Genomic DNA, 25681 nt, shown 5'->3' with positions numbered 1-25681 from the left:
ATAGTATGCCGTACGATATGGGCTATAGCCCACGGTCCAAAATGATGAGAAACGAGGCTAAGGATCAACTCCCGATCCCGACGGCCCTCACTGCATGTCTTCCCCGTTTCCTGTCAGCCTACTGTCTGTCCCTCCATAAAATATATAAAATAAAGGTGAAAGCCACAAAAATAGAACATTAAAAAAAATGATAATACTGTTAGTATACTGCTAGTATGATAATATGTACTGTTCTGTTTCCGTTATTATCTATTTCTATGTACTGTTTTTGCTGCTCTGTTTCTTATTTCATCGTTGGTTTATCTCTGATTGTGATGTTCTTGTTTTATTCCTATTATTTTATTGTACAGCACCTTGTAACAACTGTTTTGAAATGAACTTGCCGTACCTTACCTAATACTGTGTGTGATAGTATGTCGTCGAAAACCATCGAAAACCATCGAAAACCAAGTATGTCGTTTTTATTGTTTAAAGACTATAAAACAAACGATGAAAATCATGAAAAACGACATACTGTAGCATGTCGTTCTTCATGGTTTTCAACCATGATATGAAATGAATGCCGGAATTCCACGTTTCCTAGACGTCGACCTTTATTACAATACCAAGCATTACATCATAGTGTATGTATTCCAAAATCCCATGTTGGATTTTCTTATTGAACCTTTGTAGAAGCATTCAACCCCAACTTAATGCCAGCTTAATTAACTGTTAAAAGTGTTAATAGGACCTGGACAAAAATAAAAGCTACTCAAAAAGCATTTGTTCTTAACAATATTATTATTATTATTATTATAATATTATTATTATTACTCAGATTAAAACAATAAAAAGGGAACTCCCTGTTAAATACTCTCGCATCTTTTCTTCTTTAAATAGAAAATGTCCATCCCAGTCTTTACTTACTTAAGTGTTTTGTTTCTCCTGACATACTTCTTTTTTTTTTCTTATTTCCATTTTTTTCTTTATCTTTTTGAATAGAAATAGAAAATAAAAGCAAATAATTACATTTAAAAGAAATCAAAGTACTTTTGTTAATCCACTTGTGAATTGAAAACAATCCAAAGTTTACGTCAATGACGGAGGTATCATTTATCTACCTCCTCACTGTCAACCCGCTGGAAGGAACACAGCAGAAAGACCCCAATGTAGATCCAGTGACCCTCAAAGCGGGGGTCCAGGGACCCCCTCAGGGTTCTGTGAGAGAGAGGGGGTTTCAAATGGATCCTTGTAAAGTCATAAGGGGTCCTTGAAATAACACCAACCACTGACTCTCCCACTAACTGTCAGGGTTTGTCCACTAGAGGGCAGAAGTGTCCTAAAATTCACAGAGTTCTCACCTGCTGCCTCCATCCATCCATCCATCCTTCGCTTCCCTCTTCCCTCTTCGCTCCCCCCCCCCCCCCCCTCTATGTTCAAGCTTCCAGAGCCTCGTAGAAAGAGCATCACGTCCGCTCCACTCACTTGGTGGGTGGACATGTCGTACACTGCAATAAATGGCCAGCACTGAAGATAAAACACTGTGACTTGTCCGTGGAGGAGCAGGGTTTAAACGAGTGGCAGGAACGTCCTCTCGCTAGTGTCAGTGTCATTGTCAAACACGATCAACAGTCTGTTTCCATCAACTATTAAAGCTGCTGACATCACATCCGATACCTGTATCTGCGATATAAGTCCAAACGTATGCCCAGCCTGCTCCACCTCATCAAATTCTCCACTCCATTCATCTGCATCCTTCTTCTCAAACTCTGGAGGTGACGTAGAGAGAGCGCAGTCGACGTGCTAAGGTGGCCTCAAGCTCCTCCGCGGGCGATTCTCCCCTGCCGCTGTGGGCCAGAGATGTGGCCGAGGCGTGTGGCCCCGTGCGGGGCCCGGTCGTGGCACCGGTGGGGGCTCCAGTGGGGGCCCCGGTGGGGGCCAGCAGCAGGCTCCTGAAGCCCTCCTTCTCCAGGAGTGCATGCATGTGCTGCAGGAAGTAACCCTCTGTGAAGGTGCTCAGCTCCACTGAGCCGTGGGCCTGGAGGAGAAAAGAGGAGAGCATGAACATAGTGAAGCTGTTTATATTACATGGCTTTCATCGAGGCATTTTGTCTGTTATTATTCCTGAATAAAAGTTTACTTTTATTGAATTACTGTTTGCCATAGCGACGTTTCTCAGCTAAAAGGCATATTAAAATCAACATTTAAGCCCTATTTACTTTACTGTCAGAAAGAGAAAGAACATAGCACATGTTGTGTTAACACAGCCCACAACATGCCACAAGGTGACACGTTGTGAGCTTATAGATACCGTTTCTCAGTGGATTTGCCACCTATGAAGGTTAAATAACAAATTGAGCCTCCATGCCCCTCGCCAACATGAGAGCAAAATTCGTGAGAGCCCCAAATCCATATGGCCACCATATAAGGCAACATTTTCTAAATTTCATTCTGCTTTAAGTAGCATGTGACGTGTCAAACTCATGGGTTTTCATGATTCTGAACCCATTCCAAGCATTAGTTTTGCACGAAACACACTCCTTGGGGTAAATTCGGCCATAGCCGCTTGCCCAAATGTGCCCAAATGTGATGAGGGCTATGGACGTTTTTAGCCCAAGGAGTGTTTTTCGTGCAAAACTAATGCTTGGAATGTATTCAGAATCATGAAAACACCCTAGTTTAACATGTCACATGCTACTTGAAGCATAATGAAATTTAGAAAACTTTGCCTTATAGGTTGTCAATGATGGCCATATGGATTTGGGACTCTCACGAATTTTGCTTGCATTTTGTGTGTGTGGCGAGTGACTAATTCCCGTGCAAGTTGCCGTGGGCTCCCCCACGCCCACTCACCTCCCTGTTCTGGACAGGATGACAGTGCGAGCTGCGAGCGGAGAGACAAGAAAATGAATCCACAGCATGACAGGCAGCTGTGCCAGGCAACACTGAAGCGGCACAACACAGCAAGGGCTAAATAATAATAATATAGATATAGGTCCAGTGCTGGTTGATGTGTTTGTAAAACGTTTTTTAAAATCGTCTCATATAATAGAATTGTGGTCCAAAAATAAACAAACCGTGTCGGCAAAATTGTTTGGGAGGTGTCTCTGTATCATTCATATTTGATACAGTCTGTGGCGTGGTCGCGGCCAGAGGAGCGGGGAGGCGTGCGTGTGCGTGTGTGCGTGCGGACATACCTTGGCTGTCCTGTAGATGTCCACTGCATTGTTCAGAGTGATGTTCTGGGAGCAGATGAGCTCACAGTGCCTCTGTAGCGCCCTCAACTGGAACAGGCTGGCAGCTGACAACAGCTACAAGAGAACACCAGAAATAATTAGTGCTGTTACGCACCCAAAATGCTCCATGTTGCCATCAACATCACATACATAGTCAAATAGTGGCTGCGTAATGAAATCATAATTGGATAAATGTCCTGGTAGCTCAGTCGATATAGAGCAGTGGTTTCCAAACTTTTTAGCCCGTCATCCGAAAGAGAAATGTGATGTCTCCCCAGGACCCAAACTAGTGAAAATAGCAGATCTACAAGCTCACAACGCCTTTGGAGCCTTTGGAGTGCAAGGTACTGGGTTTGATCCTGGCCTCTGCTAATAGCATGGCTTGGATAACTAAGACATGCGGTAAGTTGGGAGCTGATGGTAGGTGTTGCAACAGCAACCATTTCCCAGCGGTCTAGCACTTGAAAATGGGGATAGACCCCATTTTCTGTAGATCAAAGTGGCTTGAACAAGGGTGTTCAAGCCACTTTGATCTACTTACCGGTACTTACTTAAATAGATAGATTCAAACTAATATAATTAAATATGAAACCCAAGCAGTAAAATATTATGCGATAAATATACTAGGAATATACTCGCAGGGGCCAGGACTGGCAAGGAGTAGGAAACACAATAATTCCCCTTCATTCAACAAGAGTTCCGCATCCAAACCACATGATTAGATTGTCAAGGATATTTCTAAGTCGGACCGATTCTACGCATCTGTTTTGTATTTGTGTTGGTCTGTAATGGTGATAACTGTGGTGTCCACAGAGAACATCTATGAAGGGCAACTGTGTTTGTGTTGGTCTGTAATGGTGATAACTGTGGTGTCCACAGAGGACGTCTATGAAGGGCAACTGTGTTTACACACAGTCGGCACCTATTCTTTTGCACCACCACCTCCTATCTCCATATTATTATTTATTCGTAAATGAACGCCCTACTTGATCATACTACAGCATCACACAAAAGCCTCCCAAGTAGCAGATCCACAAGCTAGAAACGTGGCACGAAGCGATGCATTTTGAGCTTGTAGATCTGCAACTTTTGCCGTTTTATACATTTGAACCCTGAAAAGTAACAGTTTTTGGATACAGTATGTGAGGTTTCCACCTCGACAGAGACGATATGTAGATGTCTTAGATTTTCTTTCTTTCTTTCCTTTCTGAAAACAACAAAACAAATTTCACCAACTTCTTTCTCACATGTAACCTGTGATGTGACGCTAAATTGGTCACATTGTATTGATTCTTGGGTCATTCTCACCTGTAGAAGGTCAGATACGTTGGTCTTCAGTGATTCCGTTCCTCCGCAGTACAGGTATGACATCATCATCTGGAGGGGAGAGGTCAGATGTCACTTGTCATGTCCAGCTTTATTGGTCACAAATGACACAAAGTAGAAGCAAAACTAGCACAACTCAGCCCTTTAAAGCAATCGTTTACCGGGTGCAGGGCTCAACAAGACTCAATGTATAGGACAAAGAGTTGTTCCTGTGCTTTTTAATTCATGCCTCCTTCACACTGAAGAAGGCTTGACGTTTCATGAATTAAAAACTACATGAATGTCATGTTTCATGAATAAAAAAACTACCAGAAGGACTTTTTTGTTGTGCTGGCAATTCCTTCTCTTATTATCATATACAAACCCAACGACAGTGATTCTCAACTTTTGGCATTTCAAGAATCCACAGTTTCATATTTGCCATTTGTCCCCAGACGCAATTTTGAGAGCCAGTGATCTCTAGGAAAGCATTAGCTAATCTTTAACGAATGGTTACAGAGGGTACTGAACACAATAATGTTTATGTTTGATATCCGAAGGGTCTATATATATATATATATATATATATATATATATAGATAATCTAGATAATATACAAGTAATCCTTACAGCTTCCACAAATCGGATATCCACCATCCCTTGAGTAGGAGGACACAAATATGTGTACAACATAATGATGCAGGTTTTTAAGTGAAGACTCAACAAACTGATTTGTTACCTGGAAGATATTGTACTTGACGTCGCTGATTTCAATCTCCTTGCCAGGGGTCGCGTCAGGACCCGAGGTCGCCAGCAGAGACTTGAATCTAATCAAGAAAATCACATCAGTCAGAATGATTACATATGCGATTTATCTATCTAATACATTCCAGGAATCTCTGTATGTATAGTCTGTCTGTCTGTCTATCTTTTGCATATCTCACAAACCACTCATCTAATCAACTTTACATTTTGCGGGTGTATTGCTGAGGTGAGGACCCAAGGAAGTCCAGTGTAAAGTCGTTTGGATGAGCTACTCTGCATGCGCCCAAAAGTCACTGCACTAGTCTCAATATAAAATGCTGATCCTTGCCTCTCACCAATGGGGCAAAAAAGCTCAGCCTAAACTTATAAAACTCTGATCTTACGGAGCGAATAGATGTAGCAACTTTTTAAATGGCATGCATGGCAAGGCTCCAAACGGCCTCTCACCTGTCCGAGGCGGTGATCAGCAAGACTCTGTGAGCATAGAACGGTCGACCCTCCACCACAAACGTTACGTCAGACATCTCCTGGTTGTTCAGGAAGTGAGGGTCTGCGGGGGAAGACAGACGACGGCAACAGTTCAATCTCCGTATGGGAGAACAATTTCAAACAATGGTGGTGGTGGAAAGAGTACTCGTACTAGAGTACTAGTTTTTAAAAGTGAGTAAAGGTATCAATGCTGCAACGTAGAGATACTCAGTTTTAAGTCCGGTAATCAAAATTTACTTGAGTACAAAAGTATCAGTATCAAAAGTAGTTTAAAGTACCAAAATTACTTATTAAGTATAATATTTGCTTCTGAGATGTGGTGGAATGGAAGTAAAGGTACCGAAAATGGGAAACACTCCAGTAAAGTAAAAAGTTTCTCAACATTGTACAGTACTTGAGTAAATGTATTTAGTTGCTTTACACCACCGCAAAAGACCTTTGAAGTCCAAATGTAATGTTGTGTCATTTGTGCATCATCGCTACTTGTCCAAACATTTTTAAAACAGTTTTAAAAGCGTTGCTTACCCAGCTGCGCTGAGAGGGTGGCTTTGACCTCAGGGATGGTTGGTAGAGGTGCTGGGCCAAAAATATGGCTGAAGATGGTCGCCAGCTGCTGGGTAATAGCATCATTCTGAATGCAAATACAAGTGACAGACAGGAGAAGAGTGCAGCTGTTAATAACACAACATCATTTTTTTTACTTCTACGTACATTGGTGATTTTCTAACTTTTTTCATGGCAAGGACTCCCAAATTGATGTGTAGTTGGCTATGGACTCACACCTGGCATGATTTTGTGTCCCCCATAAGATATTAATGTTGTAAAATTGTCTTCACGCATTTTCACAAAATATTTCGAAAATAGCACAATGTACAAGCTCCTGTGAGCCTTTAAAAAGTAGCCTGGCTCTGGTAACTAAGACATGCTGTAAGTATTGGCAGTACTGGGAGGTACTGATGGTAGGTGTTGCCTCAGCAATAGAATATAGTTGAAGTGTATAAATATGGTTAAAGTGCTTAAACTGATGCTCATTTTGCTGGTGAACCCCTTAGAGTATATATACAATAGAGAAGACACCCAAGTTCTCCTCCCGTCCACTTGCATTGAGTTGCTCAGAAGCGCATGAGGCGAATCCACTCCTCCTTCCGGTTTAGGAGCCCTGTGCATTCTGGATTTTTGCCCTCAAACACATGAACGCGCGACGACCGACACATGAACTAGCATCGTGCGTGTGTGCGTGTGCGTGCTACTCGTGGTGAACGCGCATCGCTATGTTGGCAGCAGACTCGTCTGCTGTTTTTTATCATATTAGCATTTTGAATAGATTAAGAACATGGATGTATCTGATTCTTTAAATTCGTTATTTTTATACACCTCTATGAACTGTTTACACACCATATAATATAATATTAATGCAATAAACTGAAGTTCATTCCAACTTGTGTTATTGTGTGGTGCAGTGCTGCAGTTGAATATTTGCTTTTAAAGGGACTTTATACTTTTGCTAATTCACATTTAGAAGAAAGTGAAAATATAGGCTACATACATTTTACAAATACACTTTACCAATGACAATGTAGAACAATTTTAGCTCTGAAGAACACTTTAAGCCTTCATGGCAAATGCAAGGTCACAGCACCACTCTAAACTATTAAATAATAATGCTACAGATCTCTAATAAAATGCCAAAATACAATAAATGATGGGTTCTTTTTCATAGCACTTGTAGCACTATGAATGCAAATATAATAAATATTAAATATGTATCAGACAACCAACAAATGTAATACAAACTATATATTTATATAACAAAATAATATTTAAAGTGTGACAATATTGTCACAATTGTAAAATTGTAATTGAAAAAGAATGTCAATATAGTTTAAAAAAGAGCACTTTGACACTTGTCATGCCAATTTGCGCACCACTATGAGCAATGACTTTTTAGACATATTACTAACAAAAATACCAAATCGTACATGATCTACTGCTTGACCAGACAGATATTGTTTTTGGTTCTTTAGACAATATGAACATATTCCAATATCTGATATGCAGAATAAATGCTGCGTAGGCTATTCTATGCCATTCAGGTTCATATATGTGCATAGGAAATATGTCTCAATACTGGATGTACAGTATTCCAGTCCCACTGTTGTTTATCCAGTGTGAATAATAGATTATTTTAAAAATCATTGCAATTTGATCTGTGACTTTTGCAGAACCCAATGTTTTAATTCAGAGGTTGGTTTAAAATGAAAGCATTTTGATTATCTCGGTAAGCACATCAATACGAATCTGGGTTATTATTGTGGTTATCTTAGCACTTCATCATGGATTCCTTGGGTGAAATTCCCAGTTTTACACTTCACATGTGACATAGAGAAATTCTTCCTTGATCTCCACCTTTTCTTAACTGCACTTTGTCCAAACAGAATAAATGTAATTTACACACTTAACCATAATTTGATTTTAATTGGAAAATTGATCATTTTCAGTGTTATGGAATAATTTAACCATTGATTTTAGACGGCACTGCACAGAGCTCCACGACCACCAGTCAATCATTCAACCTCTGCCCAGGGATGGAGGCTTGAAGACGGGGTAAATGGAGAGACATACGCCTGGCAGAAAATGAGTTTCGCCTACTTGTAGGTTATCAAACCATGTATTTATATCGGTAAATAATCATGTTGATGCTAAATCAACATTAACATTTCATGTACAGCTGCTATTTAAAAAAAAAAAAAAAGAATTCGGACTCGGGAGTTCTACAGCAGAAGCCTATGGTAAGTGAATGGGAAGTCAAAATGACATAAGCGATCTTTATAATCTTAATACTTGGTCACAAACCAACTATTTTACAAGAACAATATTGATGTAACTAGAGATTAGACAAATTATCTATATTTTATATACACAGAATAATAAGTAATGAGCAAAAGTCCTGATGCGGCATTTCCTGGTTTTAATGCGGTCTGTCTCTCAGCGCTCCGCTCTGGGGCAGAGCTCAGAGAGCTGGCTGAAACTTGCTGGAGTGGGCGGAGCCTAGTGCGCGTTCATGTGTTTGAGGGCAAAACCTTACCAAACTGCAATACCTTCTTCGGCCACTATGTCCATTGCGCTTCAGGATTTTCTCTGGGTGTCTTCTCTATTGTATATATACTCTAAGGTGAACCCCCTCGAGGACGCCACTTTGACAATATACTTCATGACAAAACTCAACAAGACATATAAAAAGCGTGCGTTGGTTGTCGTGAGAGCCGAGAGGCTCATACCTTGGTGGTGCGCAGGATGTTGAACATGAGGGGCAGGCCCGTGTCAACCAGCTCCAGACAGTAGTCCTCCTCCCTGATGGAGGTGAACTCTCTGAGCAGGGAGAGGGTGACCCCCGTGCTGGACTGCTGCTGGGAAGAGAGCAGAGACTCCAGCCACACATGGAGCTTCCACGGCACACCTGGTCATGATGAGGGGGGGGGGGGGGGGAGAGATGCATTCAATATTTAGCGCTTAAAACCCGTTTTGACCTGAGATCAGATTCTAAAAATGTTTTCTACATCCTGACAGTTTTCTGAAAAAGCTATGTTTCTATGTCAGTCGTTCTTTGATTTTTCAAAAATAGCAGACCTACAAGCTGGTAGACTGTATCTTTGCATCTGCCTGTTTGAACGCAGCTTCAGCGAGGACCAGTTGCATGAACATAGGTTAAAAACAGGTGAAGTGGCCCTCGAAGTATGGCACTTGACTAAAAAGTGACGCTGGTTTCCTTTGCACACGTACCCATGGCCCGCAGTTCCATGGTGACATCCAGGTATCCGTGCTCGGCGCTGTAGTAGCTGGCCTCTTGCAGCGCCTTCATGCGGGCCTTGCAGAGCTTGGGCATGGCCCCCTCGGCCAGCGGCAGCGGACCCCCGGCCTCCTCCTCGCCCACCACCCCCTCCGCTAGGATCTCATACAGCGACAGGACGTCCTCTTTGACCTGCTGGGGCTGCGTCAGCAGCTTCCTCAGCACATTCCTAGAAAGACAAGGAAGGAAGACAAGGAAGAAAGGAAGAAAGAAGAGAGAGATAGAGAAACTTAGCTTTAACCACTTTCAACCAGGTGTCTCTACATTGTGAAATGATTAAACAGCAGATCTGCAACTTCACAGTGCGTCTCAAGATGAGTAAGGAGATGTGAGCTTGTAGATGAGTAATTCTCACAGCATAACGCTATCATATGACAAAGAATATAAGACAGGGCAAAATGGGGTAACTTTTTGTGAAAATAAAATGTAACCAATCTGTATGGGAGTATGTCCATATACGTACAGTAACTAACACAGCTGTGTGGTATATAGTAGTTAGTCTACCTGCTCTTCTATTGAGACATATTTTATATATCCATGTGGCAGGCATACTACTGGAAGACAAAATAAATGCCTTAAAGGGATAGTTCAGAATTGTTTAACTTAAGCTGTATGAAATACTTGCCATTATTATAGTGGTTGCAACTGTATTCATTGATTGCCCGAGTCCCGTGGTGGGAGTTCTGCTCTGGTTTTGGTGAAATATTAAGTAGTTCTGGACATTTTGTGGGGGGCACAGGGGGCCACGCATTAAAAGTAAATTAATTCACAAAACTAGCATCATTTGTATTGTTGACCTATTTCTACCACACAGAACTATGTTTTTTGTGTCCATATCACGCCCAAAAAATAGTTCCATGTGATAGTGGGGTCAAAGTTGAGCTAAAGTTGCACTAATATTTTAGAAATAGGTCAACAATACAAATGACGCTAGTTTTGTGGATTCATTTACTATTAATGCCCCAGCGCCCCCCACAAAATGACCGGAACTACTTAATATTCACCAAAACCAGAGCAGAACTCCCACCACGGGACTCGGGCAATCAATTAATACTGTTGCAAGTTGCAACCAATATATTAATGTCAAGTATTTCATACAACTTAAATTCAAAAATTGTGAACTATCCCTTTAAGGTCAAAATTCAATTTCTCCCCAGAGTAATTAATTAGCTCCATTAGCTCAGGGGTCACAGGTTCGAATCTCAGGGAAGGACATGCAAGTTACAGAGTGCAGCTTTGAGTGGTCTCAATGACAATTACTCAAGTAATCCTTCCTTGTTCTCTGATTACATAATCTGTCACAATCACCCTGGAATGCGAAATGTTGAGTCTATATCTTGTGATCTGACACACACGCACAGTTGCGCGCACACACACACACACACACACACACACACACACACACACACACACACACACACAGAACAGGTGGGTATTGCTTTTACTCTGCCAGCTGCTGTTCTGGGACAGATGGACTCTGTATGGAAGGATTGCCTGACCTGTCACTTTTCTCCCTTCCGCCGTATGCTACAGGAAGTGGGCATAACATCAGCGGCTTTCAGAACAGACTGAGGTGAAGACATGATGCGGCGCTAACTTGGATACACTCTCTCCCTTTGGAGTAGTGGTTCTCAAACCGATTAAAAAAAAAGGCTTCTAAATCCTGAAAAACCTATGTTTCTATGTTAGTGGTTCTCTTCTCAACCTTTTTCAAGGACCCCCGGAATTATCTGTATTTGGATGCGGACCCCAATCTGGAAATATGTTGTTCCAGGGACCTCCCAGAAGCAAAGATTTGAGTTAAAAACTTTCACTCTGAAAGAATATATATTCAAAGATTTGTGCCACATTTTTACGATTAAAAAAAAACTAGCAGATTTATAAGCTCGTAGCGTGGCATACTACGAGCTTGTAGATCTGCTTTCAATAGCTAAAGTATAACATAATGCTTAAAACACCAAAAGTCCTGAATGGGTTAAGGTTTGGTATGAGTTTGGCATGCATTTGGCCCTGGACCCGCACAATGGAACCAAATGGACCCGCACAACTCTGACAGTGTACTAATGGAACCAAATGGACCCACACAACTCTGACAGTGTACTAATGGAACCAAATGGACCCACACAACTCTGACAGTGTACTAATGGAACCAAATGGACCCACACAACTCTGACAGTGTACTAATGGAACCAAATGGACCCACACAACTCTGACAGTGTACTAATGGAACCAAATGGACCCGCACAACTCTGACAGTGTACTAATGGAACCAAATGGACCCGCACAACTCTGACAGTGTACTAATGGAACCAAATGGACCCGCACAACTCTGACAGTGTACTAATGGAACCAAATGGACCCACACAACTCTGACAGTGTACTAATGGAACCAAATGGACCCGCACAACTCTGACAGTGTACTAATGGAACCAAATGGACCCGCACAACTCTGACAGTGTACTAATGGAACCAAATGGACCCGCACAACTCTGACAGTGTACTAATGGAACCAAATGGACCCACACAACTCTGACAGTGTACTAATGGAACCAAATGGACCCACACAACTCTGACAGTGTACTAATGGAACCAAATGGACCCACACAACTCTGACAGTGTACTAATGGAACCAAATGGACCCGCACAACTCTGACAGTGTACTAATGGAACCAAATGGACCTGCACAACTCTGACAGTGTACTAATGGAACCAAATGGACCCGCACAACTCTGACAGTGTACTAATGGAACCAAATGGACCCGCACAACTCTGACAGTGTACTAATGGAACCAAATGGACCCACACAACTCTGACAGTGTACTAATGGAACCAAATGGACCCACACAACTCTGACAGTGTACTAATGGAACCAAATGGACCCACACAACTCTGACAGTGTACTAATGGAACCAAATGGACCCGCACAACTCTGACAGTGTACTAATGGAACCAAATGGACCTGCACAACTCTGACAGTGTACTAATGGAACCAAATGGACCTGCACAACTCTGACAGTGTACTAATGGAACCAAATGGACCCACACAACTCTGACAGTGTACTAATGGAACCAAATGGACCCGCACAACTCTGACAGTGTACTAATGGAACCAAATGGACCCACACAACTCTGACAGTGTACTAATGGAACCAAATGGACCCGCACAACTCTGACAGTGTACTAATGGAACCAAATGGACCCACACAACTCTGACAGTGTACTAATGGAACCAAATGGACCCACACAACTCTGACAGTGTACTAATGGAACCAAATGGACCCACACAACTCTGACAGTGTACTAATGGAACCAAATGGACCCGCACAACTCTGACAGTGTACTAATGGAACCAAATGGACCCGCACAACTCTGACAGTGTACTAATGGAACCAAATGGACCCACACAACTCTGACAGTGTACTAATGGAACCAAATGGACCCACACAACTCTGACAGTGTACTAATGGAACCAAATGGACCCACACAACTCTGACAGTGTACTAATGGAACCAAATGGACCCACACAACTCTGACAGTGTACTAATGGAACCAAATGGACCCACACAACTCTGACAGTGTACTAATGGAACCAAATGGACCTGCACAACTCGGAGAAAGTACAAATGTATGAACGAATTGTATATTCTCAGAGTTACAGACTTGCAAGGATCCATTTGGTTCCATTTGTACACTATCAGATGTACAGACCCGTAAGGGTCCATTTGGTTCCATTTGTACACTCTCTGTTTTACAGACCTGTTTGGGTCTATTTGGTTCCTATCCTAACTATCAATAATTCATCTGGGGACCCCCAGGAGTACCTGTGGCCGTGCGCTGCTGCGTGACTGAACCCGTACCTGTGGCCGTGCGCTGCTGCGTGACTGAAGCAGTTCATGTCCTCGTAGAGGGACGAGGTCAGGGCGTTCCCGTCGCGCGCCTTGGATAGCGGGTCAGCCCCTCGAGCCAGGAGCAAGCTGACCATCTCGTAGTTGCCTGGAAAACACACACATAATCTGATAATGTACGCAAAGGTCCCTAAACGTGTCCCTAAAGCGAATGCAACCACTTTCAACCGGGCATCCGTATTTAGGGCCTGTCATTGTAGGCAAGAATTGTCAATAGCGTAAATAGTCAAAAAATGCTATTCTGTGTGTGAGCTTATAGATCGTTGTACACGGCAAAGTGATAGTAACAGCGATTATGATAGGAAACTTGCTACTTATATTTACATGACAAATTAGGTATTTTTAGACACACTTATCCAGAGTGACTTACAATAAGGAACGTTCTGTAACTAGTCACATAGGCCTACATAAGAATGCATTGAGAGCAGCATAGTGGCTCTATTTATAGCATCTGTCTAAACAATACGACGCTATCTAAATAACAATCTGTACAACCGGAACTATAGGATAGGGTTAGTATCTGACCTTTACACACAAACACAAACATAACCACACACACACACACACACACACAACCAGCTGCATTGTGGAGCATGTGCATGTGGCGCGTGTGTCCCGTTTGGCTGCAGCTATGTGTGGCCTGTGAACTCTCCCACAGAGGAATGCAGCCGGGCAGCTTCTGAACCGCCGCAGCAGGCTGCACTGCACTGCGCTCCTTCCACCCCTCATCTCCGCTTTACAACAACCCTCTCATTTCCTCACTTCTTCCTTCAATTTGTCCAACATATAACTCAATCCTTCTCTCGCAGGCCAAGTGGTGGACATAGTAACAGAGGGCATTTACTTGAGCGCTGTACTTGGAGAATCTGAACTTTTTACTTGAGAATTAGATTTTTCTTTTGGTCTACATTTCAAAGACAAATATTGTACTTTTGACCCCACTACTTTTCCAGGAATGGGGAAAAGTATTATTGTTTTATTTCAAATGTAGTACAAATTGTACATGGCAACCCGCACTTGTTGAGTAATATTTGACCAAGAGCATCTATACTTGGACTCAATTGGTTGAATGCTTTGTCCACCATTGACCATAATTCGATCCCTCGCAAGTTATTCTAAAAGCTTAACAAAGTGTGCGTGTGTGCCTGCGTGCACGTGCATGTGTGTACGTGCACCCACCTGCTGCAGAAGCCAGCTGTAACGGGCTTTCGGCTGTGCTCTCCTGTCCATTGCGGACGGCAGCTCCCTCCACATTGGCCCCAACATCCAGTAGGAGCTAGAGGACACACACACACACACACACACACACACACACACACACACACAGCTGAGTTCCATGGCATTATGGATATTATTTCACTTCCACAAAATTGAGTGAAAGTGAAAGTGGTCAAGTGTATCTGTGGGTTATATAATAATTGAACCAATGAAAAGTATTAACAAACAAACTCAATAATTGGGCCTGAAACTTAAGGCCAGGCCCTAACTGGGCCGACGCCAGACTCGGACCAGCCTGATTAATTAATTAGCATACATTTTCGGGTAGGGAATTTGAGAACTCTACATTTCCGCAACACTTTACCTGTCGCGGTTTTGAACACACGACGAGATCTTAACATGCTGCACAATGTCAACAGTCCAAAACAGTATGACGTCTACGTTGGTGTACCGTGCGTTGAGGGATGCACATGCTTTCACCCTACCTGCACCACAGAGATGTGGCCGTGCAACACGGCGAAGGTGAGGGCCGCCCAGTGTCTGCTGTCCGGGTGAACGGAAGGGTGCTTTGGGGAGCAGGGTGGGACCTGGAAACACACAGAAAGACACCCATTATTACACACCACAACATGGAGGTCTACCACAGGGGGTCCCTAGGGGGTCCTCAGAGTTACTACAGGGGGGGCCACAATATATGCTCACAATATATCCTATCACTGCTACGCCGATGACACACAACTGTTTCTATCCTTCCCCCCCTCTGCCACTCAGGTGGAAGAGCGCATCACCGCATGCCTGGCTGACATCTCACAGTGGATGTCCTCCAACCACCTCAAACTGAACCCAGACAAGACTGAGCTTCTCTTCTTCCCAGCTAAGTCCTGCCCTATGCGGGAGCTAACTATTTCCGTAGACAACGCCCTGGTAACGTCTGTCCCAACAGCCAGGAATCTTGGTGTTGTCCTGGACAGTCAGCTCTCGTTCAAAACTCACATCACAGCTGTCACTCGATCCTGTAGGTTCACACTCTATAACATACGACGAATTAGACCGTTCCTCACCCAGGAATCAGCCCAGCTCCTAATCCAGACAACAGTCTTGTCAAAACTCGACTATTGTAACTCCCTCCTTACTGGCCTACCAGCATGTGCACTTAAGCCTCTCCAGCTGATCCAAAATGCAGCAGCTCGCTTGGTCTTCAACCAGCCAAAATTCTCACATGTCTCCCCCCTGCTCCGCTCCCTCCACTGGCTCCCGGTCGCTGCCCGCACAGAATACAAAACTCTGATGCTGTCATTCAAAGCAACCAAAGGTATGGCTCCCCCATATCTTGCAAGTATGATCGAACCCTACAAATCCTCCCGCTCACTCAGATCAGCCAACGCAGGGAAGCTGGAAGTACCCTCACTAAAAACGCCTGGACAACGCTCCACACGTCCCAAACTCTTCTCCCTTCTGGCTCCAAAACTGTGGAATGCACTTCCCATTGCAGTCAGAACTGCAGCATCACTCCCAATCTTCCGCCGTAGTCTGAAAACCCACCTTTTCAGACTCCATCATGGCCCGTAGCACTTACCCCACCCCCTTAGATAGCAATTCTGTAGACTTAGATAGCATTTGATACAGACTTATAGCATGTTATGTAGACAGCATAAGTGCATTGTATGTAGTCATAGCACGTCATAGTACATATGTATATCATAGTAGTATAGATGTATAGCTTATATGTATAGTTTTATTATAGATATTCCACTGTTACTTTCTTAGCTTACGCATGTTTCATGATAAATGTTTTTATGTGATGTATTCCCATGCTTTTTTGTTCTTGTTTAATGTAAGTCGCTCTGGATTAAGAGCGTCTGCTAAATGCCTAAATTGTAAATTGTAAATTGGGGCCACCATTAACTACTTGAACACTACCATCCCTATTCTAGGGGGGACATTTGTCGAAAATAGCCAATCTACAAGCTTGCGTTTTCAGCGCCCTCTGGGTGGTCACATTTGCAGGCAGAGTGACATACCAGTACACACACAGACGAGACTGTAAGTAAACTTTTGTGTAGGACCGAAATAGCCGATTTGCTGGTCTACACAACGTAAATTCCCATTGACAATAAATGGAGAATTTACGTATTTGTGTAGGACACAATTTCCAAATTGCTCAGACACATGTGACGTAAATTCTCCATTCATTGTCAATGGCATTATGTCTGTGTTAGGACCAAAATCACACCCGTGTGAAGTGAGGAGCGCTCTTATCATCATACATCATCTCATTCCGACCAATCACAATTTGCATCCTCACATTTGTCTTCACTGGTTGTGTTTACACAATGTTTGTATAATACAAACTCTCAAAACTGGCCATTCATTATCAATGGCATTCAATGTTTGTGTTAGGACAATGTTTACACAAACCCTCAAAGCTGGACATAGGAGGGGCTAGGACCCCTCAAAAAAAGTATTCAATCAATCAATCAATCATTCAATCAATCAATCAATCAATAAAAACACTTGCCATCTCCCCACAGGTTGGGAATGGCTGGTAGTAAAGCTTGGAGCGGTTTACACAGACCAGCGGCCTGTGAAGGCAGCATGTGTTTGTGTTCTAGCGTGTGAGTATTTACCGCCACGTCGAGGTTGGCCCCGGCATCGATCAACATCTGGACCAGGGCCTCGTCTCCAGCTGAGCAGGCGTACATGAGAGGGGTCATACCCTGATGAAAGACACAACGAGGGGGCGCCACAGCCGTGACGGATAGACGGAGAGAGGAGGAGGAAAGAAATACACATGAGGTCAGCGATCTGTCAGTGTTACTTCCGATGCATATTGCTACAGTGTGTCTCCGCTCCAGACGGCACACGTGCATGACACGCAGAGACATGCACGCTCCTCACTCCATTTCAACCATGTTAGGTTCTTTAAAACAGTACAGTATAGTTCTGGTGACTGGCATGAGGGTTATGTGTAAAACCTTTTTCCTCTAAGAAAGAGAACAACACACATTCCTCCAGTCCTCCACACATTAAGATTAGAAGGACAATGTCAGCCACCAGAACCAAGGATGGGTGTTTTTCAATGGGTCTAGGCCCATTGTAACATAGGCATGCATGTCTATTGAAGCAGGTCCTTCCACAATTAAAATCATAACTCGGTGAGGTTTGGTTTGTTATGCATGCAGTTAGGATATAGGGTACTTAAAAGTAAAAAAATGTGGATTTAGGTTTAGGAAGGTTATACTGAAATTAATCCATTTTAGGCGTGTTAGCATTACGTTATGCTTTAGCTATTTAAAAATAGCAGATCTACAAGCTCATAGCGCACCACCGAGTGGCGCGCTACGAGCTTGTAGGTCTGCTATTTTTGAAAAATCGAGGTCTAGAGGTCTATCACCAGAGCATGAATCCACTCCTTGGTTTACCTGGTCGTCCATGCTGTTGACGCCGTCTGGCCCCAGCAGATCGATGGCTTGACCAATCAGGTCTGTGCGTCCACAGTTGAGCATGCGAAAGCCCAAGTCCAGATGGAACTTGTCTGTGGCGGCCTTGGAGTCTAGACGCTTGAATGAGCTGAAACAACACTCAGGCCTGATGGGGGAGAGAGAGAGAGAGAGAGAGAGAGAGAGAGAGAGAGAAATATACAATTTGTTATTGGATCAATTCCTGTCAGTATGTATAGTTTCTGTGAGATCCATTCATACCAGAAAAGTAAGACAGTGAAATACACAAAGATTAGAAGATTATAGACAAAGCTTCTTGTGGCCCGTCCGTGTATACAATTACAAATACATTTATTTTACTGTATATACTGACTGCAAAACTGACATCCACACAGTAGAAATCCAGTGTTCATTTAAGTCTGAACATGTACAAAAAATGAAAAGAAATGACCCGGATTCTACTGCGCATGAGCCAGACCAAGGCCACCTTTTAATTTGTTTAATCTTTAATCATAATGTTTATTCTCACAAGAATCAATATTTCATCCTTAAGTGGAGCGTGTTTGTGAGAGTGACTAGTCAGACAATGAAGCTACAGTTCATATAGATTCAAAGAAATAAACACAGAGCAGCTTTTGTGCAACATGATGCATTAATTTGTGTGTGTGTGTGTGTGTGTGTGTGTGTGTGTGTGTGTGTGTGTGTGTGTGTGTGTGTGGGTGTGTGTGTGTGTGTGTGCATGCGTGCGTGCGTGTGTGTGTGCATGTCTTTTGTCTTACTTCAGCTGTCGGGGTTCACAGTCCAACCCGGGAAGGAGCTGCCTGGCGGTCTGTCTGACATCATCGCTGTCCACCAATAGGCTCCTGCGATGCTCGGCGTGAACGATGGCCACTCGCATCCACTCCATCAGCGGTGGCAGCAACAGGAAGGGCCTATCAGAGACAAGATGACACATCGTCAGAATCACACGGACTGCACTTCATCTGTCGGCTGCAGCGTATGCATGCACACACGCACGCACAAACGAGCATGCACGCGCACGCACGCACGCACACACACAGGATTTCATGCCAGAGAGCAGAAGACTGGGGGCCTCTGTAAATGTTTTCTTTCACACAGTAAAGTGTTATTTGTCCGTTTTGTCATGGTCTCTCCAAATGTCAACTTTTTACGTTTTTTTAAGCGTGTGTATATAATGGACGCTTTTTTTTTACTGTGAACATGATGTTGGACAGTGGTTCTTCAACATTTTCATGTCAAGCAAGAACCCTCAAATTGATATGTAATTGGCCGCATCTGGAAAGATTTTGTGCCAGGGACCCCCATAAGAGAAAGAGAGTGATTTTCTTAGTACTCCAAATGGTACCCAATGGTACCAAATGGACCCTTACAGGTCTGTAACTCTGAGAACAGACAAAATAATTTGGTTCCATTTGTGCACTCTCAGAGTTATGCGGGTCCTTGAAATTCAAGCGATTGAGAGAACCGCTGGTCTACGTTCAGTCAGTGTTCTCTGGGACACAACTGTTGGTGTCCATCACTGACTCAGACATGTTGGTGTCCATCACTGACTCAGACATGTTGGTGTCCATCACTAACTCAGACATGTTGGTGTCCATCACTGACTCAGACATGTTGGTGTCCATCACTGACTCAGACATGTTGGTGTCCATCACTGACTCAGACATGTTGGTGTCCATCACTGACTCAGACATGTTGGTGTCCATCACTGACTCAGACATGTTGGTGTCCATCACTGACTCAGACATGTTGCACATGGGCTCCCACAAGCTCAACCCCATGACTTATGTGTGTCTGGTCTGGGCTTCCCATGACCCTGACCTGTGCACACTGACTCACAAACACAAATACACACACACATACCAAGCATCTCACCTCTCCCACTCACAGACACACACCGACCATATATGGTTAATATGGCACTTTCCTGTCAAAATAAGAACACACGTGCACACGTACACACGTGCACAAACACACATACATACATGACTGATCTGTGTTTATTTGCTTATCCAATGGCTGCCACTGCCAGGTTGTGTGTATTAGCTTTCTCCGGCCATAAGGGAATGACTACAGAGAGGAGAGGAGAAGAAACCAGGAATGTTGGTTTCATTTGCATTGTGAATATAAGGGGGGGGGGGGGGGGGGGGGGGAGAGAAGTAACGAAAAGTTGTATTAGCAGAATCGTAAACAACCTAAAATATGCTTCTCACAGATGGCAGCCAATTACTTGCAGAAGAAAAGGACACATCTCACTGACGGGCGGGAATATTGCGAACACGAGAACAGACATGGAAAAATGTCAGTGTGACATGCACAGGGTGGGGAAGAGGGCATTATAATACGAAACATCCATCTAAAGGTGAGACGGCACTGTGCAGTTTGTCAACGTGCAACACTTAAAGTCACTGGGATTAGTGGATGCACCCGATGCTCCCTTCGTCTCTCTCGCTCTCTTGATGTATTCTCTCTTCATGTGGTTATCCGTCTCTCTCTTCTGTCTTACATCTGTCCTTTGCAGTCATTGTAGGGTCCCGTCCCCCCCCCCCTCACATGGTGGTAAGTTACAGTGAGCAGATGTCCCAGTTTGTTTTGGTTTGTCTTGGTTTCAAGCTGGGTGTCCCAGAAGTCCAGAAAAATACCCAAATGTGCCGATGTTCAAAGTCCACTATACCACATTATCCCGGTTTTCACCACAGTATAAATAATACGACTTGTTTGAGTGCTTACGTAGATGTTTAGCTATCATGGTCTGTGCTGTTGAAAGATAACAGTCTGTAGTTGTGCTACTGTAAGTGCTAAATGAAAACAATACAAGCTCACAACGTGTGGTGATGTAAGCCAGTAGATCATCATGTAGATCGGATTGAAGTGATTATGGGTCCCGCTGTGTGTTTTCGAAAATATGGGCCTCGATGTCCTCTCTTTCACCCTCTTTCTGTGGTCATCCTTTTCTGTCTCTCACATCTGTCCGTTGCACACCCCCCCATGGCAGCAAGTTTATCTATAACCCACTAGACTTGCCGGTTATCTGAAACCAATCCCTCCTCGTCCACAGAAACTCGTTGACATGCCATGTGAATATAATGGGATTTGAACAATGGCACATTATCCTGCAGTGCTTCCATTGTTGTCGTCGTGTGTTTGATCCTTTGCCACATCAGTCAGGAGTGTGTTAATGAGTGTTTGAACGCTACCCTGGGCTGGTGTCATCTCTGGGGACGAGAGGCTCCAGCGCTCTCCCGCTGTGACGCTATTCTTACACCCGTGGCTCCACTTTTCGTCAGGGGACACGCATGCATGCATGCATGCACGCACGCACGCACGCCAACGCATCTCATGAATAAATTATACAGGCGCATGCCAAAACAATGCACACACACACACACACACACACACACACACACACACACACACACACACACTACTCTGTTTGTGGTGGTGGTGGTGGAATGTAACTAAGTACACTTAGGCCTACTCAAGTGCCGTAATAATGTATGATTTTGAGATACGTTAATTTCACGTAAAACTTTTGATACTTCAAACTTCTAATCCACTACATCTTTTTGTTATCTTTACTAGATATTTGACAGCCTTAGTCACTATTTGCATATTGCGAAAGCCTACATTAAAGCTGCTATAATCAGTAATGTCAAACATTTTATCACTTTTTTTCCCAGCAATGTGTAGAATGCTCCCCAAAAAAAAAGTTTCTGTGACACATCTAGGGGCTTTTACATGAGGGATTTTCCAGTTTTCCATGGCAGAATATGCCAACGTTTATCTGGAACACTGCCAAGACCTTGGTGGTCAACAGTCAGGATGGACACCCATTGTTGGCTGTCTGAAGAAGAAAAAAAGGTCATTAAAACTATGACATATTATTGCTTATAGCAGCTTTAACGACACCATTTTGTACAAAAATTGCCAATCAACAAGCTCAAAACTAACAGAGAAAAAGGTACAATATTTGCCTCAGAGATGTAGCGGAGTAGAAGCACACACATGATCAAAAGATCATGTGAAGTAAATGTACAGTACTTGAGTACTGTACATTACAGTACTCAAGTATAGTCTCCTCTTTAGTGGTCTCCTTCCATCTCTTCTCTTCTTTCACAGAGTGTCATTTGCATTCAGTGGTCACAACTAAAAGAACCCTTTTTTGTTGTCTGCATCTGTGTGTCTGTCTCCGTGTCAGATGGAGAGACACGGCTGGTTTATCTTAACACTCAATCAACACCCTGGGGGAGGGGAGGGGGGGGGGCTGCTGTCACAGGCAAGTTAACAAGTAAACAAGCATTTTGAGGGGCTCCTGTGAGGTTGGGGGTGGGGGGGGGGGGCGGGTGGATGAATGTACTGTGACTTATAGTCGCTTCTTTTGGGCTTGTTTTCGTAGACCTGCCCGTGTGTTTCCCTCTCCGTTTGTTTGGAATCTGGCAACCCTGGTGGTACGGGAGGTGTGGGGGGTTAGTTAGTCGTTAGAGGGGGTGGAACGTGGAGTGACAGCTTGTGTCAGATGTGAGCGTTATGTTTTGTTATTTCGGTTGGTCAGTCAGTGAGTGCAGAGTGACGAGAGGCCGCCGGTTCAGTGATGAGAGAAGCAGCCGTGCGTGGTCTGTGGAATCAATGCTCTGACACTCTGATACACACTTGGCAGAAATAGCAAATCCACAATGCTTATAGATTGGATATTATTTGAGAATGCCTACTAGGAGTCCTGGGGGACTCCAGTAAAATAAGTACTGTATATAGTGGTGATAGATATAGTTCAGAGAAATCTGGTGTGTGTGTGCACATGTGTAAATAATCAAAATCTGTGTGTGTGTGTGTGTGTGTGTGTGTGTGTGTGTGTGTGTGTGTGTGTGTGTGTGTGTGTGTGTGTGTGTGTGTGTGTGTGTGTGTGTGTCCATGATTGCTCCCAGGCATGCAACCTGCTACTTTACTGCATACTTCCAGGGGCACACGCAGAGCAAACCTGCACTTAACCCTGATTTAAAGCAGCTCCAATCATCCATGATACGCAGCTTCTATTGATCCATCAGAAAGCTCTTTTCTCTCAATGAAGCCCTCAGTGTCCAGGGTCACCAGGGTCAGGGAGCAGCATGCAGGCAGACAATTACATGAAACTCCCAAGCCATAACCAACTATGGTAGTATTTTACTTTTATTATCTTGCTTTTATCTTAAACGACCTACCTGGAGGAGTTTTGCGGCAATGCATATATGTGGTGTCACTGGTGTGTGTGTGTGTGTGTGTGTGTGTGTGTGTGTGTGCTGTGGTTAAGTGTGGCTAATGTACAAGCTCATCTTTGGATCTCTCTCTCGTCCTGTCCTCTCTGCTCCCCTCGTTCCCCGTCTCTCCCCAGTCATGACCTCAGTGTCTGGGGGTCCCAGCCTGGACTCCTCTCCTCTCCTCTCCTCTCCTCTCCTCTCCTCTCCTCTCCTCTCCTCTCCTCTCCTCTCAGTCTGGCTCTCAGGGCTACATGATCAAAGATCAGCCTTGAGACACTGAAACTGGATAGCGCTGTTGGCTAGCCTATACTGACCTTATACCTACTAGCGCCACACATTGAGAACAGACACACACACACACACACACACTACACACAAACACACACACACACACAAACACACAATGCCATTTTTGTGGGGGGAAAAAACAGCCCGTCTGCCAAAGAACTCGGGGCAAGGTGCTGGAGCCAAAAGGAAATCAAATGGACAATAAAGGGAAGCCTCTGCACATGCAAAATGAAATGCCATTTTTGACCCCTATTTGTCTTGAATGACACCAGTACCCAACTTGGTATTAATCAGGCATAACTCCAAGCCTGATCTGAAATGTTTAACGCTAAACTGAACCTTTTCTCAATTGTAATATAGCTCTTTTTTTAGAGCTATAGGAGAATAATGTCCTCACAATGTGTTATTTCTCAAATTCTACTACACATGTGGAGACATTTCGCCAACAAGTACACGCACACACACACACACACACACGCACACACACACACACACACACACACACACACACACACACGCACGCACACACACGCACACACACACACACAGGCACACATGGTCACGTAAAAATCCGAAGTTTGATTCACAGCCCAACGTTCTTGCCAGCACCTGGTCGGTCATAAAAACTAAAACGACCGTTATCTTAAATCACGGTCAGGTGCGTTTGATCCCTGACCTCTAGCCCGTTCAACCCTGAGAAGAAACAGTCAGTCAGCACGGGGCGAGTTCAGACTGGTTACAGTGGCCTCTCTTTTCGTTATGGCCCAGAGGCTGCCCGATGCGCCTCACCGGACTAACTTCAATCAGACTCTAAAGCAGCCTGCATCAAATGGCCACTATAGGGGTCAAGGTTAACCGCTGATCCAGAGTCCGATTACTCCCATTTCCTCGTCCTCATAAAGCAGTGGTTCTCAATCTTCGTCCGGACCAGGGCCCACTACTTGAAAGCGTCCGCGGCCCACCCATCTGACCACTTAACACAGCAGCCCAAAGTGCATGTTTATTTTAATGATGGGTGTGTAGGCGTACTGGGGGAACGGGGAAGACCTTATGATGGGAGAGTACTAAGAATAATTATGGATGATTGCGGACAAAATATATATATTTCTTCACCAGACGATATAGAGGAGACCTACCCCCCCCCCCCCCCCCCCCTCTTCCACAACCCATCTTCTGTGGGTCTCATGGATTAGCAAAAACATTTTTATTTATTTAAAGATTTAACGATGAATTAATTAATTCCTGGCAGTCAATCAATATATATATATATATATTTTATATTATTGTTATACTTTCATTCACATCGTTCGCCAATATATTTGGGCCCACAGGTTGAAAACAGCTGTCCCTAGAAAACCAGCCTCGCTCACTGGGCACTATGTGGGGTCAAGGTTAACCGCTGATCCGGAGTCAGATGACTCCATCTCCGTCCTCGTAAAGCCACCATAAGGGGCTGATAATGCGACCATATCTGGCCTTGTATCTGTGGTTAGGAGCTCTACCTTATCGCTCCAACACATCTATCCATTAGTGCTCTCCGCTCTGTCCACAAGAGGAAGGGGGAGAGAGGTTTTGGGGTGGTCCAGCCCAGAGGGGATAGGGTTACTCATGCTTTGGTAATTGGCCCGGGGGTCTGGAAGAGATGCAGCCGTGAAGCATCAGTCCATCCTTTAACCCTTCAAGACCCGAGGGCCATTCTACACATGATGGGGCTCCATTTTCGTCACAGCTAAACCCCTTATCCCTAAACTTCTTTGCCTTTTTTCTTTTACCATTTTGAAAAACATTTTTGAATAGTTCAGCTAGCCTCTACATTGACACATTGTGAGCTTGTAGACTGGCCATTTTAACTATTCAAAAATGTTTAGCAAAATAGTAAAAATAAGTTTAGGGATAAGGGGTTTAGCGATGACGAAAATGGAGCCCCATGATGAAAAGGAAAAGGATTTACGTTGCT

At 43.8% G+C, this 25681-nt stretch overlaps 1 protein-coding gene across 1 annotated transcript in view; it reads right to left on the bottom strand.

The window, feature by feature from the left end:
- Positions 1-773: 773 nt before the first annotated feature.
- abtb2b (ankyrin repeat and BTB (POZ) domain containing 2b) overlaps positions 774-25681 on the bottom strand; it is a 78090-nt gene continuing 53182 nt past the window's right edge. The window contains 14 exon segments of the mRNA XM_080760909.1: positions 774-2017; positions 3177-3290; positions 4524-4592; positions 5260-5347; positions 5733-5835; positions 6300-6405; positions 9053-9231; positions 9555-9790; positions 13479-13614; positions 14706-14802; positions 15230-15331; positions 17372-17461; positions 18167-18332; positions 18964-19116. Of these exon segments, the coding sequence (XP_080617035.1) occupies positions 1742-2017; positions 3177-3290; positions 4524-4592; positions 5260-5347; positions 5733-5835; positions 6300-6405; positions 9053-9231; positions 9555-9790; positions 13479-13614; positions 14706-14802; positions 15230-15331; positions 17372-17461; positions 18167-18332; positions 18964-19116 (1915 nt within the window). The 3' untranslated portion in view covers positions 774-1741.

Source organism: Protomyctophum bolini, assembly GCF_963924005.1.
Source record: "Protomyctophum bolini genome assembly, chromosome: 4".
In the NCBI taxonomy this organism is placed as follows: Eukaryota; Metazoa; Chordata; class Actinopteri; order Myctophiformes; family Myctophidae; genus Protomyctophum; species Protomyctophum bolini.
Note: the sequence above shows the minus strand (reverse complement) of the source record. Positions and strands in the feature narration are given on the sequence as shown.